The 19,180-nt window shown below is 43.7% G+C and overlaps 1 protein-coding gene across 1 annotated transcript in view; it reads right to left on the bottom strand.

Moving 5' to 3' along the window:
* The window catches only part of LOC146962246 (filamin-C-like), a 110,976-nt gene that overhangs the window by 34,323 nt on the left and 57,473 nt on the right, over positions 1–19,180 (bottom strand). The window contains exons 30-34 of the mRNA XM_085769644.1: positions 18,776–18,932; positions 9,654–9,843; positions 9,491–9,514; positions 7,252–7,499; positions 1,426–1,518 (exon numbers count right to left, since the gene is read on the bottom strand). Coding sequence (XP_085625770.1) covers positions 1,426–1,518; positions 7,252–7,499; positions 9,491–9,514; positions 9,654–9,843; positions 18,776–18,932 — 712 coding nt within the window. The remainder of the gene's footprint in view (positions 1–1,425; positions 1,519–7,251; positions 7,500–9,490; positions 9,515–9,653; positions 9,844–18,775; positions 18,933–19,180) is intronic.

Genomic DNA, 19,180 nt, shown 5'->3' with positions numbered 1-19,180 from the left:
GGTCTGATACAATACATCCAGAAAACTATCAAATAAATACAGGAAATCTAAAACATAATAAGAAAATGAATACAAATCAAACAAAAATAATGAAGTTTGAATTAAATCGATGATAAATTACATTTACAAGGAACTAAAATGCTTCTATAACCAGGGTTCCTACACATTGGAAATTTCCAAATTCCATACTTTTTCCAGACCCTAATTTAAAAAAACAATCAGTAACACTTTACAATAAGGGTCCCTTAATTAACGTTACACTGCAAAAACTCAACATCTTACCAAGAATATTTGTCTTATTTCTAGTCAAAACAAATCTAATTCTACTTAAAATCAGACTCATCACATTAAAAAGCAGCTAGTTTTTAGACACTTTTTACTTCTTTCAAGCAGATTTTCACTTGAAATAAGTAGAAAAATCTGATAGTGGAGCAAGTTTTTCTTCCTTATTACAAGCACAAAAAACTTGTTTTCACTGGCAGATTTTTTTTTACTTATTTCATGTGAAAATTTGTTTGAAACAAGTGAAAATGATCAGGTTGATTTTTAGGTGATGAGTCTTATTTTAAGAGGAAAGAGTTTAGTTTTGAGTAGAAATGAGACATTTTGACAAGAAATAAGACAAATATTCTTGGAAAGATTTTGAGTTTTTGCAGTGTAGTTAGTACATTATTAACCATTAATATATAAACTAATGTGTTAATTAATGCTGAGTAATGCATACATAATGATAACTAATTACATTATTCAACTTTTATTATTACTTAATAATTTATTAACTAACTTTGAGTAGTAAACATTAATTAACTGTTTACTAATAGGCTACATTAATTAATGTGTTTCCTAATACATAATAATGATTGTTAATATATCTGTAAACAGTTAATTAATGCTTAATAATGTACTAACTAACGTAAATTAAGGGACCCTTATTGTAAAGTGTTACCAAAAAATCTAATAATTTGTGATATTTGAGTAAATAGTTGTGCATTATATAAAAAAAATCATGCAATTAATCATTTGTTTTCATTATTCTTAGATTGTAGCTTGGTACAATATAACGCATGCAAAATAATTAACCCAAATAACTTCAGATGAGACCAAACCCTGATAAGTATTAAGATAAATATATTTCCATAAAATAGTTTCCATTTTCCATACTTTTCCAGACCTGGAAATGTATAAAATCTAATTCAATACTTTCCATACTTGCGTAGGAACCCTGTGTAACAAAACAATCACTATCAATAAAAGCATGCAGCTGCTGTTAATCATCAGGTCAGTGTTAGTGTCAGATGATGCAGATGAACCATGCGGCTTCATGCAGATAGAAATCTATAAGTGAATGTGGGTTGGTATCGACCCACAGCAGTTTAATGAAGAGCTGATCTGAGGACAGCGTCAGTATAAATAGTGAGTAGCTACCCAGGGCGGCGTGAAGCCCACATAGGGAGCGTAGGGCGGCTGTAACTCAAGCTTGTCACACGGCTCCTCTATTATTGGGACGGTGTCACTCGCCTGACAGGAAACAAGTGCAACTGTCAGAAACACACACACACAAACACACACACACACAAAAAAAACCATGCAAACACAACTCTGCAGCCTCCATGTTTGCCAGAGCAACAACATCATAGTCTACTTTCCAGCCCATATGGCCCCATTGTGAACCCAGAAATGTTGAGTAGCCCAAAGTTTTATGTTAGAAATAGATAGTATGGGTCCCCAGTATTCAGAAACTGCCGGATGTTAACTTATATATATTGGGCAATTAGCATAACAGACATAATTAGCATAAATTAGCATAATTGCCTATATGGGCAATATTTCAACAAAATTGACTTGGCTGATCTGGGCAATATTGGAGTGGTTTTAGGGGTTATTGATGATGCTGAATCCATTTCTGACATTTTCAAAATTCAAAATGGCTGTCTACACCGGAAGTGACCAGATTTTGAAATCCATCAAAATCGGCCCACTGGCGGTTAAAATCTGGTCACTTCCGGTTTAGACAGCCATTTTGAATTTTGAAAATGTCAGAAATGGATTCAGCATCATCAATAACCCCTGTCGCTACCCGATCCGCGACGCTACCGGATCCGTGACAGCCACGTACGGCAACTCCACTTGGACAAACTTAGTTGAATTGACTTAGGATCACTGCCCTATGTGCGTCGCCACAGACGGTTTATCTTTTTATTTATTTTTTAAAATACTTTATTAGTAATGTAAATTGAGGGTTGGTTGTGGTGGTCTGGATCTTGATGCTCAGAAAACAGGAACACAGGCGGACTTTTAATGTTTACTGTCCTCTTTTCTCGCCGGCCTCATCACCATGACAACCACAAACAATCACAACTACCACAACACTCACTGAATAAACGAGTCTGCCGCGGCTGTCTTATGACGGACCTACGCGGTTTTTATTTTATTTTATTTTATTTTTTAATCATTTTCACAGTACCGTATTTTAAATTCACAGAACTTTAAGCATGTACGCAAATCGGGCAGTGCCCAAATGAAGTTTGTCCAAGTGGAGTTGCCGTAGGCAGCTGTCCAAGATGGCGGCCGGTCTGCGCATGCGCAGACCAGTTTTGTCACGGATCCGGTAGCATCGCAGATCGGGTAGCGACAACCCCTAAAACCACTCCAATATTGCCCAGATCAGCCAAGTCAATTTTGTTGAAATATTGCCCATAGCAATTATGCTAATGTGTGCTAATTATGTCTGTTATGCTAATTGCCCAATATATATAAGTTAGCATCCGGCAGTTTCTGAATACTGGGGACCCATACTATCTATTTCTAACATAAAACTTTGGGGTACTCAACATTTCCGGGTACTTATTGTTGGCAAGTAGACTATCTGTGTTTCTGAGCTGTGTGGATGTGACAGTGAACGCACCACGCAGCGAGACCGGCCTCATGTGATTCACTCTGACAGGCAGCGGTGGAGAGTAATGGAGTACATTTACTTGAGTACTGTACGTACATATCCAGAGGATTTGTACTTTACTTGAGTATTAGATTTCTTTGCTACTTATTACACTCCAAAAACTCAAAATCTTTCCAAGAATATTTGTCTTATTTCTTGTCAAAATGTCTCATTTCTAGTCAAAACTAATCTCTTTTCATTTAGAATAAGACTCATCACCTAAAAAATAACTTGTTTTTCGATCATTTGCACTCAAAAAAAATTTCACTTGAAATAAGTAGAAAACTCTGCCAGTGAAAGCAAGTTTTTTGTGCTTGTAATGAGAAAGAAAAACTTGCTCCACTATCAGATTTTTCTACTTATTTCAAGTGAAAATCTGCTTGAAAGAAGTAAAAAAGTGTCTAAAAACAAGCTGCTTTTAATGTGATGAGTCTGTTTTAAGTAGAATTAGATTTGTTTTGACTAGAAATGAGACAAATATTCTTGGTAAGATGTAGAGCAGGGGTTTTCAAAGTGTGAGGCGCGCCTCCCTTGGGGGGCGCCAGAGAGTTTGAGGGGAGGCGCGACATGAGAAAAAGGAAAAAAAAAGAAAAACTGAAAACATTCAAACAAAAGATGAGTTACATGTCACTTGCACATAGGGCTAAATGATTAATGTTTTTGCAGTAGTCTATAATTTGCAATTACACTGCGATATGATAAAACACGATCTTGTTGTAACACACAGGCTGCGATTATGCTCAACTGGTGTGTCAGGGAGCAACACACAGTCTCACTCCCGACGCGTCATAAACTGACGCTTGGTCAGTCGCGTTGTGCACTGACGCCCAAGCTGCCCCGATGCAATCCCCTCCGCGGCGATATGTGATGCTCAGAGCGAGTGATCAGAGAGACTGTGTTGCAGGGAGAGCGGAGCTCAGCTGGCTTCGGCTGAATGTAGCACTAGTACGTCGGCTGTTCTGGTTAGAAAAAGAGGAGCGTCAGGTGCTGCGCAGCATCAGGTAGCTATAACTTAATATGAACGCAGCTCAAAGCGACCCGGTGCCTCTCACAGTGACCAAGCTCAGATAAATACATTGGATCAGCTGTATACCGCGTGTCCTCCCGCATAAAGCCACAATATAGGCTACCGCTCCTAAAAAAAAAAAAAAAAGCTGCACGTCGCAGCGGAGTTGTAAACAGCGGAGGTTTCCTCTACTACAGCTGACCAGCTGACATGTGGTCAAGACGTCCAGAGACCTGTCACAGTGTCACCTGTGCATTGATATAAACTTCAACCTCAGACTGTCTGCTTCCCAGATGATCACACAGGGAGAGCATGAAGCTGCTTGTGTGATGAGTGTGTTACAGTTCTATATCAATGTTTAGGTTTATTAGTCAGTGCTTTATGTTGTCATGATAATTAGGCTAATATATGCGTTTAATGAATCAAATATTGTTTTGGTCATAGTAACTGATAATAAATAGGCTGTTTAATTCTCTCTCTCTCTTTTTTTTTTTTGAGGGGGGGGGGCGCACAGCTGTTTATTTTTCATTAAGGGGGGCTCACTCTCTCACACTTTGAAAACCCCTGATGTAGAGTTTTTGCAGTGTGAAAAGTACTGGTTACTTTCAGGTCTGAGTACTCTGTCCATCTCTACTAACAGGAGACTTTTATTTTGAAAGGACCGACAGTAAAACCCCTGAACGACAGCGCGTGATGAGTCTCAATTACACCGATCCATTAATAATAATAATGATGAGTTAAAGGTTCATGCTGAAGTTTAATCAGCTGATAATTAACTGACTATTACTCTGCTATTTCCTGCACAGACTTCTGGGTAAAACATCTGGAGACGGTTAATGAAGCTGCAGGTCATTAACGGACAAACAGAGAAATATGACTCACTGTAAACACATCTGGAATAATAATAATCAGTCAGATCAATAAATGGACCTGCTGGTCCAGACTCGGGTCTCGGGTCTCTGTGGTGCGTTCAGGGTCCACTCTGTGGTGCGTTCAGGGTCGACGCAGGATTATAGGACTTCAGGCTACTTCAGGCAAACATGAAGTGATGCTAAGCTAATGTTTGTTATAAAACACACCACAAAAACATCTGTTGAAATGGAACTGGTCTGGACTCTACAGGACTAAACTGGTCTGGTCTCTGCTGGTCTGGACTCTGCTGGTCTCTGCTGGTCTCTACTGGTCTCTACTGGTCTCTGCTGGTCTCTACTGGTCTCTACTGGTCTAGACTCTACTGGTCTCTACTGGTCTAGACTCTACTGGTCTCTACTGGTCTCTACTGGTCTCTGCTGGTCTCTGCTGGTCTCTACTGGTCTCTACTGGTCTAGACTCTACTGGTCTCTACTGGTCTAGACTCTACTGGTCTCTACTGGTCTCTACTGGTCTAGACTCTACTGGTCTCTACTGGTCTAGACTCTACTGGTCTCTACTGGTCTAGACTCTACTGGTCTCTACTGGTCTCTACTGGTCTCTACTGGTCTCTGCTGGTCTCTACTGGTCTCTACTGGTCTAGACTCTACTGGTCTCTACTGGTCTAGACTCTACTGGTCTCTACTGGTCTCTACTGGTCTCTACTGGTCTCTGCTGGTCTCTACTGGTCTCTACTGGTCTAGACTCTACTGGTCTCTACTGGTCTAGACTCTACTGGTCTCTACTGGTCTCTACTGGTCTAGACTCTACTGGTCTAGAATCTAGACTCTAGTGGTCTCTAGTGGTCTCTAGTGGACTCTAGTGGACTCTAGCGGACTCACCACCACGTGGAAGGGGCTGTTGGGGATGTGGTCTAGACTCTAGTGGACTGTAGTGGACTCACCACCACGTGGAAGGGGCTGTTGGGGATGTGGTCTAGACTCTAGTGGACTCTAGTGGACTCACCACCACGTGGAAGGGGCTGTTGGGGATGTGATCTAGACTCTAGTGGACTGTAGTGGACTCACCACCACGTGGAAGGGGCTGTTGGGGATGTGGTCTAGACTCTAGTGGACTGTAGTGGACTCACCACCACGTGGAAGGGGCTGTTGGGGATGTGGTCTAGACTCTAGTGGACTCTAGTGGACTCACCACCACGTGGAAGGGGCTGTTGGGGATGTGATCTAGACTCTAGTGGACTCTAGTGGACTCACCACCACGTGGAAGGGGCTGTTGGGGATGTGGTCTAGACTGTAGTGGTCTGTACTGGTCTCTAGTGGACTCACCACCACGTGGAAGGGGCTGTTGGGGATGTGGTCTAGACTCTAGTGGTCTCTAGTGGACTGTAGTGGACTCACCACCACGTGGAAGGGGCTGTTGGGGATGTGGTCTAGACTCTAGTGGACTGTAGTGGACTCTAGTGGACTCACCACCACGTGGAAGGGGCTGTTGGGGATGTGGTCTAGACTCTAGTGGTCTCTAGTGGACTCTAGTGGACTCACCACCACGTGGAAGGGGCTGTTGGGGATGTGGTCTAGACTCTAGTGGACTCTAGTGGACTCTAGTGGACTCACCACCACGTGGAAGGGGCTGTTGGGGATGTGGTCTAGACTCTAGTGGTCTCTAGTGGACTCTAGCGGACTCACCACCACGTGGAAGGGGCTGTTGGGGATGTGGTCTAGACTCTAGTGGACTCTAGTGGACTCTAGTGGACTCACCACCACGTGGAAGGGGCTGTTGGGGATGTGGTCTAGACTCTAGTGGTCTCTAGTGGACTGTAGTGGACTCACCACCACGTGGAAGGGGCTGTTGGGGATGTGGTCTAGACTCTAGTGGTCTCTAGTGGACTCACCACCACGTGGAAGGGGCTGTTGGGGATGTGGTCTAGGTCTCTAGTGGACCCTAGTGGACTCACCACCACGTGGAAGGGGCTGTTGGGGATGTGGTCTAGGTCTCTAGTGGACTGTAGTGGACTCACCACCACGTGGAAGGGGCTGTTGGGGATGTGGTCTAGACTCTAGTGGTCTCTAGTGGACTGTAGTGGACTCACCACCACGTGGAAGGGGCTGTTGGGGATGTGGTCTAGACTCTAGTGGACTGTAGTGGACTCTAGTGGACTCACCACCACGTGGAAGGGGCTGTTGGGGATGTGGTCTAGACTCTAGTGGACTGTAGTGGACTCTAGTGGACTCACCACCACGTGGAAGGGGCTGTTGGGGATGTGGTCTAGGACTCTAGTGGACTGTAGTGGACTCACCACCACGTGGAAGGGGCTGTTGGGGATGTGGTCTAGACTCTAGTGGTCTCTAGTGGACTCTAGTGGACTCACCACCACGTGGAAGGGGCTGTTGGGGATGTGGTCTAGACTCTAGTGGTCTCTAGTGGACCCTAGTGGACTCACCACCACGTGGAAGGGGCTGTTGGGGATGTGCTCCCCTCCGAAGCGGATGGTGATGACGTACTTCCCGGGCTCGGGGGCGGTGTAGTAGATGTCGAAGGTCCCGTCTGAGTTCTCCACCACGTCCACGTCCAGCTCTGCTCCGTCCGGCGTCGACACCTTACAGGTCACTTTACCTTTTCCCGCCGCCTTCGCGTCCACGGTGATGACCGTTTCCTCGCCGATCTGGATGGTCGGACCCAGACCCGATCCTGACCAATCAGAGGAGGACCAATCAGAGCCCAGTCACTGATGACATCATCCATTAAAACAGCTAGAGCCACTGATGACATCGTTCTTTTAAAAATCTAGAATGACTGATGACATCTAGGGGTGGGCATTGCCAAGGACCTCACGATACGATACGCATCACGATACTTGAGTCACGATACGATACGATATTGCGATATCCAAATTTTGCGATATATTGCGATATTCTACGATATTCTACATAGTTCACTGAAAAATGTAAAAGGCATTATGCATCTTAAAATCCAAGTTGTATGTACATCAGATGATAGTGATAATTTATGGGACAAACTGAGTCAAAACAATGTAATTCAAATGATCCATGCCATTTTATACAAGTGCAAGTTACAACAACATATTTGCATGAACAACACACTGTCTGAGGCAGCAGTACAGTGACACCTCGCGGAGCAGAGGTGTGGAAGTCGTACTGGATTTACATCTGAAGCATGATTTATTATTTGAAAAAAAAAAGTGGATTTTTTTTGGGGGGGGGGTTATTTTTTTGGGGAAAAAAAAATCGATATTTAAATATTGAATAGCGATATCGTATCGTGATATAAAGTATCGCGATATATTGCCATATGGATATTTTTGCCCACCCCTAATGACATCATTCATTGAAACATCTAGAGCCACTGATGACATCGTTCTTTTAAAAATCTAGAGTCACTAGGTGCGTTTCCATCAGCTGTTTAGATGCGCATCGAGATGTATCGCATCGGAAAATGATGATGGAAACGCCGTGATTCGCATTAAAATCCTCTGATTCGCACAAACTGAAATACGCTCGCTATGGCCGGGTTTTGGTTGATTCGAATGGGATGGAAACAGCTGTATGCGAATCAAGTGTGACGTAGCGCACTTTCACCCCATCTGCTCCCGTGTTTGCAGTTCACTCACAAGACAACATCAGGGTTTCCGCTGTCACACAACAATTAATTAATTGTGGCGCATCGCCACGGCAAAATAAAAGCCCCCACACACCTTCATATGTGATTACTGCACAGTTCTTCATAGTTCCTCCTCAGTAAAAACCAAACTTATCAACCAGCGAATCCAGCGTTTATCATTAATAAAGTCTGGGGCGGCGCAACTCTCTCTCTCTCTCTCTCTCTCTCCCACACACACACACACACACACACACGGGTCGCGTTATGACGGTAATAAACATATGCGCTAAATCGCGCTAATGTGTTCAAATCAGACCGTCCGTCCGTCCGGCCGGGAGGGGGGGGGTGCAAAAGCCGGACGGACGGACGGTCTGATTTGAACACATTAGCGCGATTTAGCGCATATGTTTATTACCGTCATAACGCGACCCGTGTGTGTGTGTGTGTGTGTGTGTGTGGGAGAGAGAGAGAGAGAGAGAGAGTTGCGCCGCCCCAGACTTTATTAATGATAAACGCTGGATTCGCTGGTTGATAAGTTTGGTTTTTACTGAGGAGGAACTATGAAGAACTGTGCAGTAATCACATATGAAGGTGTGTGGGGGCTTTTATTTTGCCGTGGCGATGCGCCACAATTAATTAACTGTTGTGTGACAGCGGAAACCCTGATGTTGTCTTGTGAGTGAACTGCAAACACGGGAGCAGATGGGGTGAAAGTGCGCTACGTCACACTTGATTCGCATACAGCTGTTTCCATCCCATTCGAATCAACCAAAACCCGGCCACAGCGAGCGTATTTCAGTTTGTGCGAATCAGAGGATTTTAATGCGAATCACGGCGTTTCCATCATCATTTTCCGATGCGATACATCTCGATGCATCTAAACAGCTGATGGAAACGCACCTACTGATGACATCCTTCTAGAGTCACTGATGACATCGTCCATTAAAGCATCTAGAGTCACTGATGACATCGTCCATTAAAACATCTAGAGTCACTGATGACATCGTTCTAGAGTCACTGATGACATCGTTCTTTACATCTAGAGCCACTGATGAACTCACCCAGTCCGTGTCCTCCGATCGACACTGTAAGAAAACAACAACAACAGTGAGTGAAGCTGAGCTCTGATTGGCTCTGAGTGAAACTGAGCTCTGATTGGCTCTGAGCGAAGCTGAGCTCTGATTGGCTCTGAGTGAAGCTGAGCTCTGATTGGCTCTGACTGACCTGTGACCAGACACTTGCTGGCGTCGCCGGTGGGCAGCGCGTGGATGCGGTACGGCGAGTAGGGGATCTCGTCGCCGCCGTACTTGATGGTGATGGTGTAGCGTCCGGCCATGTCGGGGACGTAGGACACCGTGTACGTCCCGTCACGGTTGTCCCGGATGTTCGCCTTCTTCGGCTTCCCCTCCGGGTCCTGGACACGGAGACAGGAAGTCAGCGCCGGCCGCCATGTTGGACAGCGTCACGTGATCACAGTGAAGCTTCAGTGGTCTCCCACCAAACAAACAACAACTCCATCTTGCTAAAGAATTAGCCAGTGCTGCTAACGTATTTTATAGACCGAATCTCCTTGTTGTTTACATTCTACTTCTGGGTAGAAAACCAGCACGTAATTTGAATGAGATCAATAGTAACGAACGAGAGTTTAGCTATATATCATATTTTTCACGCCCTATCACCGTTTAGACAAATCTGAAATGATGGAAGAAACATTACTATTTCTGTGTGTGTGTTTTGTGTTGCTATGTGTTGTATTTATTCAGTTTGGGGGAATCACAGTGTCTAGAAAGCATCAGTGGCTCAGCTGACAGGGACAGCTAACGGTAGCTAAGCTAACGGTAGCTAAGCTAACAGCAGGACGTCAGCTGTTAAAACCCTCCCGTTGTGGGACACGACATGAAACTACTCCAGTTAGCTCAGTCATGTTGGAACTCAGATATCCGCTGGAGAAAATATTTTTTCATGGAGCGTTTATTGAGTCACTGAGTTATTAAAGTTAAACAGGTAGCTAACCGTTAGCCCGGCTAATCTATGATAACCATGACTAATTACAAAAATGTGCACACAGAAATAGTAATGTTTGTCCAATCATTGGTTTTATAAACTTTACAAACATCAGATTAGTCTAAACGGTGATATAGTGACATGAAAAATTAGATATAGTGAAACTCTCGTCCGTCACTATTGTTCTCATGCTGGTTTTCTACCCGGAAGTAGTTGTAAACAACAAGGAGATTCGTCCTATTAAGTGTCAAGAACAATTAATAATCTCATTATTAACCATTAAAGGATAATTACCGTTTTTTACAATCTGGACCTTATTTCTATCATAAAATCTGATCATTTCCTCCTCCAACTTTAGTTCTGATAGGCTAGTGCTATTCCCCTCTGAGTCCGGGGTTAGCTGTTATCAACATCCGGGGTCTGTAGGTTGACCTGCTGACCTCTGACCTGGATGATGTCATCTCTGAGCGCTGTGCGGTGCGGCTTGTTGCTACCGCTAATGCTACGGTTTGTTTCTGCGTGTTTCTGACTTGTCAGAACAAAATGAGCAGCTGGATGAAGTTCAGCTTCCACAGGCTTCCTCTCCTCAACCTGGACTCACTAAAGCTCCGGCTAGTTGAGATAAAAATGGACCCGAATGCCGAAGCAGAATGATTATTATCAGAATGAGCCGGGCGGCGCTCAGAGATGACATCATCCAGGTCAGAGGTCAGTAGGTCAACCTACAGACCACGGATGTTGATAACAGCTAACCCCGGACTCAGAGGGGAATAGCACTAGCCTATCAGAACTAAATATTGGTGAAATGAAGGAGTTTCTCTGCAGATAATGTGTTATTTAGAGGCTGCATTCTGCTGCCCTGTAGACTCCATTATACGGATATACGCGCCTCTCGGCTGGAGCTCATTTCATCACAACCACTTGTAACGACACCAAAGTTATCTGGGGGAGGAAATGATCGGAGTTTATGATAGAAATAAGGTCCAGATTGTAAAAAACAGAAATTATCCTTTAATTAAAGAACTGAGACATGGGACCAGGACTTTGATCTGTTCTGTTGGACGACTGCAGGTGAGAGACCAGTGGTGCTCACTCTCTGTCTCTCTCTGATGACATCACACAGGTGCTACAGCTACTACAGGTGCAGGTGGGGGGAGGGGGGGCACTCTGGTTAGTGGAGAACTAATAAACCACATCAGACTGACAAACTGGATGGAGTCAGTTCACATGGAGACCACAGGAGGGGGGGGGGGTGGGGGGATTCATTAGTTAGTGATCATTGATTATTCATAGGGCTGACCTCCAAAAGTCGACGATTCGACGATTCGATTCGGAGGGGTCTGATTCGACTATGAACCTCGTAGTCGAATCTAACCCCTACCATTCTGTGGGGGTGCCCACGGCTGCTGAGCATAAATTGTTACATAGAATGTCTTTTTTCGTTATAAAAAGACTATTTTGATACAAAATCTGCCTACTTTCTGTTAATAAAGAGTTCAAAATTATGTGTGTGTTTAAACGGTAGTCTTAGCTTCTTACTACGTATTAAAGGTGTACAGAAATGGCCGTTTGTCCCGTTTGTCGCGCCGAGTTGTCACGAGCTGCAACACGAGTTTACCCGAGTAAGGAAAATGAATTTGATTGGTCGTTATCGAGCGGGCGGGATATTCAAAGCTTGGGGCGAGCCCGAGCTCCGTGTGTGTGTGTGTGTCTCAGACGTTTGAATGACGGATTACGGATCCAATATCAGTGGCTGGTGAATCGTGTACAGGCTGACGTATAATCCATGCGCCTGCGTTATCCAATGCGAAAAAAAAAACTACACTAAAATACACACTTTCATCCCGGATTTACTCAAAAATAGAATTTTGCACAAAGTTTGGCCTACATCGTCTGATAGATGAGTTATTACACTAATTTTATGACCCAGAGTGGGCTCAAATTCAATTTTCTTTTCTGTACACCTTTAATAAATCACCCACTGCAGTTGCACAATTAAATGAGCGGAGGTTTTTTTTTTTTTTTTCAAATGACCCACTGAGCAAAGAGACGTCCAAACGACGTCTTTTCTAAGTCATTTTTGCACGTCTAATTTTGGTCCTCTGAAGGTGCAGACTGTTACTCCAGACAACGTCTTTTTCCGACGTCTACTGAACGTCCAGTATTGACGTCCACAGGACCGCCGTATAAGGGCTATTTGTTGTCCAAATGTGGTCATTATAGACGTCTTTTCTGCGTCAAAATTTAAACCGACATCCACTGAACGTCCACAGGACCGCCGCATGAGGGCTATTTGACGTCCAAATGTGGTCGTTTCGACGTCTTTTTTGCATCAAATTTAAACTAATTTTAGACATTGTTTTTATACTGCTTCTAGGCTCTGTGCATAACTGTAGTCCCATTTCAGAAGGTGTCAGACTGTTCCAGTTCACTTTCCTATAGCTTCATTTGGTTTTCTCAGCAGCAGATTACCTGGAAATGCATGCAAAGGTGTAATGCATTTCCAGTTCAAACCTGCTGCTGAGCCAGATGAAGCTACAGGAAAGTTAACAGGAAACAGATCCTCCACCTCCTGTAAACATATGGGACTACAGTTATACACAGGTTTACCAATAAATCACAATTCAATCCCCATTCATTTATTTCCATCTTTATTTTCTTAATCACTGGCACAAACATGTCATTCTAATAAAGTTATTGGTATCTGTTGAAATTAATACTGCTGGTAAAATACTAATAAATACATAAAGTTACACAGCCCACCTTGCTTCGGTCTGTGGCACAACAACAAATATAACACAATAAAAATTAAAGTGATAAACTCAATGTGTTTTGAGAAGAATTACAAATCAGAACCAACTACTGCATACTTAACACAGAAAATACATGTACAAAAGTGATACAAAACTGTGACAAGATTCTCCACAATGGATAATCAGTCCTGGGTGACTGCTGTGTATCCCTCTCCTCCAGCATGTGTCTTTATGAAGTCCTCTCTGGCTGTGTCATCAAAATGTATGGCTCCATCTGCACAAGAAGAAGAAGAAGAAGAAGACAAATAATTAGAAATATGCAAAGACAACCTGCAGCCTGTGTCTCCACTACCAATACTGGATTCATACAAAACCATTTCAGCAAATGTTAAGATATGACATATGGGCTTACCTTGTATTGCTCTATAAACCTTTGTCTTCTCCCTTGATATTAGATGTCACCATCAGGCATTAGTGAAGAGCCTATAGGGGAAAAAAACATTTATAAATAAATGTGAATGATACAGTGCTTTGCAAAAGTATTCATACACCTTGAACTTTTACTTTACACATTTTGTCATGTAACAACAGCTTTAATGTATTTTATTGGGATTTTATGTGATAGACCAACACAAAGTAGTACATAATTGTTAAGTGGATGAAAAATACGTGTGGTGTTACAGATTTTTTTTTTTTAAATACATGCAAAACTCTGGTGGAAACTGCACAACACACCATCCTCACTGTGAAACAGCACCCAGGAAGAGTAGCTAGTGGCAGCTTGTGTGTATGACAGAGCCCAGGAGGAGCTCTGTACAGCAGAGTATAGGAGGGCTGTTAGCACTGTTAGCTGTCCTGGATGCTAGTGAGTGCAAGCAGTGGATGCTATCCGCTAGCCCGATGCTAATTTCCGCTAGCACGATGCTAACTTCCGCTAGCCCGATGCTAACTAGCGGTGGCGGCTAGCATCCGTGACTACCACTCACATCCCAGTTTACCACAACAGTCCTCATAGCTACTCATTATAGCAAATAGACCAGACACCGGGGCCGTGAAGGTGCACGCCGCAGCGCGTCTTGTGTGAACGACACATTAAAATGGGCGCCGGAAAGAAACTGACACTATAAATGCATACAGTAAACATAAAATCAACTAAACCAAGCAAACTTACCTTCCACTTAGTGGAAAACGATGTTGTTGTAACCAAGGCGTTATGTTGACCACAGTCTGCTTCTGCAGTAGAGAAGAAACGCGCCAGTTGCTTGGTGTATTTCCTCAGCCAATCAGAGTGGCGTTTGCTGGTGCCTCAGCCAATCAGAGTATGATCACATGCTGCCTCAGCCAATCAGAGTGCCTTTGACTAGTTTAAATAATAAAGGCTCTTATCAAAGACTGTTCAAAATTTTAATTACTTCTCCCTACTCTTATGAACCATGATCGGGTGAAATTATTTTCTGAAGCCATAATCTCCCACAAATTTCATTTCAAAATATATAAATTAAAATATAAATTAATTAATTAATTGAAATAAAATGAAATGAAATTGAAAAAAAAAACAGTAGGAAAAACAAAGATGTAAAATAACAAAATATCACATGTACTCAAGAACAGCAATGTCTTAAATGAGTTTAAATTGAACATAGAAGAGATGTCTACAATGCCCACATTTGGACGTCATCTGGCGTAACAGTCTGCACCTTCAGGGGACAAATATTAGACATATAAAAATGACGTAGACAAGACGTTGTTTGGACGTCTCTTATAATGTTTAATCACAAACAATATATATTCGTATTTATTAATCATGTTGATAACAATATTGTTATTTGTCCACTACTACTATTACTAAAACTACTACAATCATTAATCATGTCAATTTCCTGCACCTGTCTTAGACGTCCAAAAAAAGTGACCAAGCCTGACGTCCAAATGTTGAACTGCATATTGACGTCCAAGTGGGGTCATGATTAGACGTCCAAATAGTGGACCTAGTTTGGACGTCGTTTAGGCGTCTAGAATTGGTCTTGGACCGACGGACGCAATATAGACATGATCTGCACGTCCATCAGACGTCCAATGTTTGGTGGGGAGCGGAGGTGAGCAGTAGGACCGTCAAAGTCACTGCAGAACACTCACGGAGTAGCAAAAAGACGAGGGGCAGAGCCGCCAAAGTTTAAAGTCAAGGAAGTCTGACAGTCTAACTTTGTCAACATTTATCATGCATGACCTGACAGAACAGCAAAACATTGTGAGGATACGTCTGACTTTGACCGAGTTACATTCAAGAACCTGCTTTCAATCACGGAAAATAAATTAACTCCAGCGGTGATTTTTTTTTTTTTTTCGATGGATCAGCTGTGTTTACCGTTTCAAGTGTCAATAGTTCTGATGGTTAGACAGATGAATTAGTCCCTAACACATCCTAAAGTTTGACATGTCAGAGTTTTTCAGAAGAGGAACTTGTTTTTTTCCAACTTCCGAGTTGTCATGAACGCACCATCAGTGTCGGGAGTCACAGCTGTAATCTCGTCCCTCTGCAGCCTGTCTGTCTCTCTGCCGGTGCCGCGGTCACACTGTGTGTGTTACAGGATTGATTAACGTAATGTAGCCTACGGATTGTCGAGTCCTTCTGACCTCCGTTTGTTTTGATACTACATGTTTTACCCGGTTTCTCTGTGTCCACGACCACCGCTATCCTTCACCAAGTTGAGGGATGTTTGATTTTGCCACTCACAGTCCGAGCAAAAGGAGCGTTGTCCAGGGCAACGTAACATAAACGCATACCCTGGCTCACAATGGCTACTAAAAATCATCCAAAGTGTGGAAAATAAATAAAGGTATTTGTTTTACACCTACCATATTTTTTGGGTGTTTTAGCTCTTTTGTTTGAAACGGAAAAAGTCGCAAATTTGCTGCTATCTAAAAAAAAAAAAAAAAAAAAAAAGGTTCGACGATCAGTCGACTATGGCAAAATCTGACGAATCAGATTCGACTATGAAAATCCTTAGTCGAAAACAGCCCTAATTATTCATTGTAACTAAGACTTATATTATAAATATATTATATAATAATTATATTATAACTCCTGAGTTCGTTTTTCATCAGCGATTTCATCAAAGGTTTGAAGTTTAATGACGTCATAGTCGAGTTGAACAGAAGAAGATTCACTGATGACATCGTCCATTGAAACATCTAGGGCGCTTTCACACCTGACCATTTGTTCTGAAACAGGGAGCGTTTTACGTCATAGATCGGTTCGTTTGGTCAGATGTGAACAGAGCAATCGCGCTCGCCGGGACCGGGACTGAGACACGTCACCGCTGCCTTCACCCATCTTTGATCCCTCTGGTCAGTGGTCAGAGCGTTTAGATCCGTGTGTCCCACCTGAGCTCTCTATTAATCCACTGGATCATGGGCGGCACACACACACACACATATTACAGGTGTGTGATTGTCGCTGCAGCTGCTGCCTGTTTGTCACTATATGACGAGTTGGGCCCTGTAGCGATTTGTGTTTATTAATCTAAACAGAGCGCGAGAGAGACGAACACACGTGCTGTCATTGTAGCATCGGATCAAATGTCATTCTGTCCCTTCGTCAGTCCAGCTCTCTGTCCACTCTCTCCATGGCGGAAACGATTATGAACTCATTTGAATACTGCGGTTTGCATGTGTTTTCATTTAGCGGGTTAATCTTAGTAGATCACCTGTTTTGCGTGCGTTAACCAAACACGCAATATTTTAGCGGGCGCAAACAATATAGCGCCCGCTATCTGGGATCTTAGTAAATCCGGCCCTTGGTCACTAATAATAATAATAATCATTTAAGACATCACTGTTTTTATGTGTGGTGTCTGCAGTCGCCATGTTGGGTCACTACAGAGGGAGGGGGGGGGGACAAGGTGAAGGGGAGGTGGGGGGGGGGTGAAGGCGTAGGCGTGCAGCCTTACACAGCCTCTCTTCATAACACTGAAGGGGATGGTTTTCTTTACTATGTGAGTCTGCCACACCCTCCTGCCCCAGTCCTCCACAAACACTGAGGCGTCTCGCCTGCAGCCGTCCGGCCCCTGCAGCGGCGCCGGCCCCCCGTGGCCCCCGGCGGCCCCCAGCAGCACCACGGGACGTCACATGGAGGGTGTGAACCAGGCGAGGGGTGAGGTGGAGGGTTAAAAGAGTCAGGGACACAGACACAGGTCAGACAAGAGAAGAAGAAGAAGACCTACTGCAGCACCTGAAGGCAACACTTTCATTTACAGGTCAAGGTTTTTACCTGGGAACTCTCCCTGAACGCCTCACGAGTTTGATAAGTTTCAAAGGGATAGTTCAACAATTTCTTTTCGTGTCTTGCCTCACTCCCGAGTCCATGACCAGCAGATAGACACCATCCTTTCCACTGTGCGTGCAGTAACAAGGGAGATAGAGCCGTATCGCCGTAATTAGCTTAGCTCAAACGCTGGAAGTGTATAGGTAGTGTTAGCCTGCCTCCACCTAAAGTCACTAATTAGCTTAGCTCAAACACTGGAAGTGTATGGGTAGTGTTAGCCTGCCTCCACCTAAAGTCATCAGAGAAACTCTTCAGCAACTCTAAAGGGAAACCGGCGGCCGATCTTCGTCTCAGAGCTGACAAAACTCTCCGGTAAGGCATCTTGAGCGGTCAAATGCCGCTAACGGGACGAGATCGGTCAAAACGGAGGGTTCAAGCAAAGACGCTTTATTTTGGTTCAAGCTAGCTACATCGAGGGTAGGTTAGCTTCCTATTTCAAAGTAAAAGCACAAATTCTATCATCATGGTTTTCTGTATGTAAAGGGCAACGGGTGTTTTATTTTGTGAAAGTAACAGGAAGTGCGTTGGTCACAACGGCTAGCTTGAGTAGCGCCAAATTCATCCAAACAAAATTGTAAACAGCTGGTATTTAGACAAATTAACGACACACTGCTGATCTAAACGGCTACTTTCTCTCCTAAACATGTTTGAAATGTTGATAAAGTGATATATTTACAGAGTTTAGAGCTAAAATGAAATCAGCTTCTGACTGCTGATTTCAGCTCAGGTAGGAGGCAGGCTAACACTACCTATACACTTCCAGTGTTTGAGCTAATTAGCGACTTTAGGTGGAGGCAGGCTAACACTACCCATACACTTCCAGTGTTTGAGCTAATTAGCGACTTTAGGTGGAGGCAGGCTAACACTACCCATACACTTCCAGTGTTTGAGCTAATTAGCGACTTTAGGTGGAGGCAGGCTAACACTACCCATACACTTCCAGTGTTTGAGCTAATTAGCGACTTTAGGTGGAGGCAGGCTAACACTACCTATACACTTCCAGTGTTTGAGCTAAGCTAATTACGGCGATACGGCTCTATCTCCCTTGTTGCTGCACGCACAGTGGAAAGGATGGTGTCTATCTGCTGGTCATGGACTCAGGAGTGAGGCAAGACATGAAGAAAAAAAATGTTGGCCTTTAAGTTTGAAAGAAAAACAAAGAAAACTTCACCCCCTGCCCAGTGGTTTAGGAGACTCTACAGGTTCTGGTCTGGTTTTGGTGAAACCCTCTCTAGTCTACACCGGGACAGGAATCTGGGACTCACGAGAATCTGGACCGTCAGCAGACCCTCTCCGGCGTCTCGGGCATCGATGGTGAACTCCACCGGGAGACTGGCAGGAACTCCGGACGCGTTCAGACCCGGTCCACTGGCCCGGACTTTACTGGCGTCGTGAGCCGGCAGCGTTTTGATCTTGAAAGGACTGAGAGGAGACAAGCGAGTTAGACCAGGACCAGGACCAAGACCAGGACCAGGACCAAGACCAGGACCAGGAGGACCGGGACCTGGTCCTCTCCAAACATTCATAACTCAAAGATCAAAAATCTGATAGTGGAGCAGGTTTTTCTTTCTTATTAAAAGCACAAAAAACTTGCTTTCACTGGCAGATTTTTCTACTTATTTCAAGTGAAAATTAGTTTGAAACAAGTGAAAATGATCTAAAAACAAGTT

The sequence above is a fragment of the Trachurus japonicus genome, chromosome 23 (genome assembly GCF_045865225.1).
Source record: "Trachurus japonicus isolate A0001 chromosome 23, Traja_1.0".
NCBI classification, from domain to species: Eukaryota; Metazoa; Chordata; class Actinopteri; order Carangiformes; family Carangidae; genus Trachurus; species Trachurus japonicus.
This window is presented reverse-complemented; position numbering and strand designations above follow the sequence as displayed.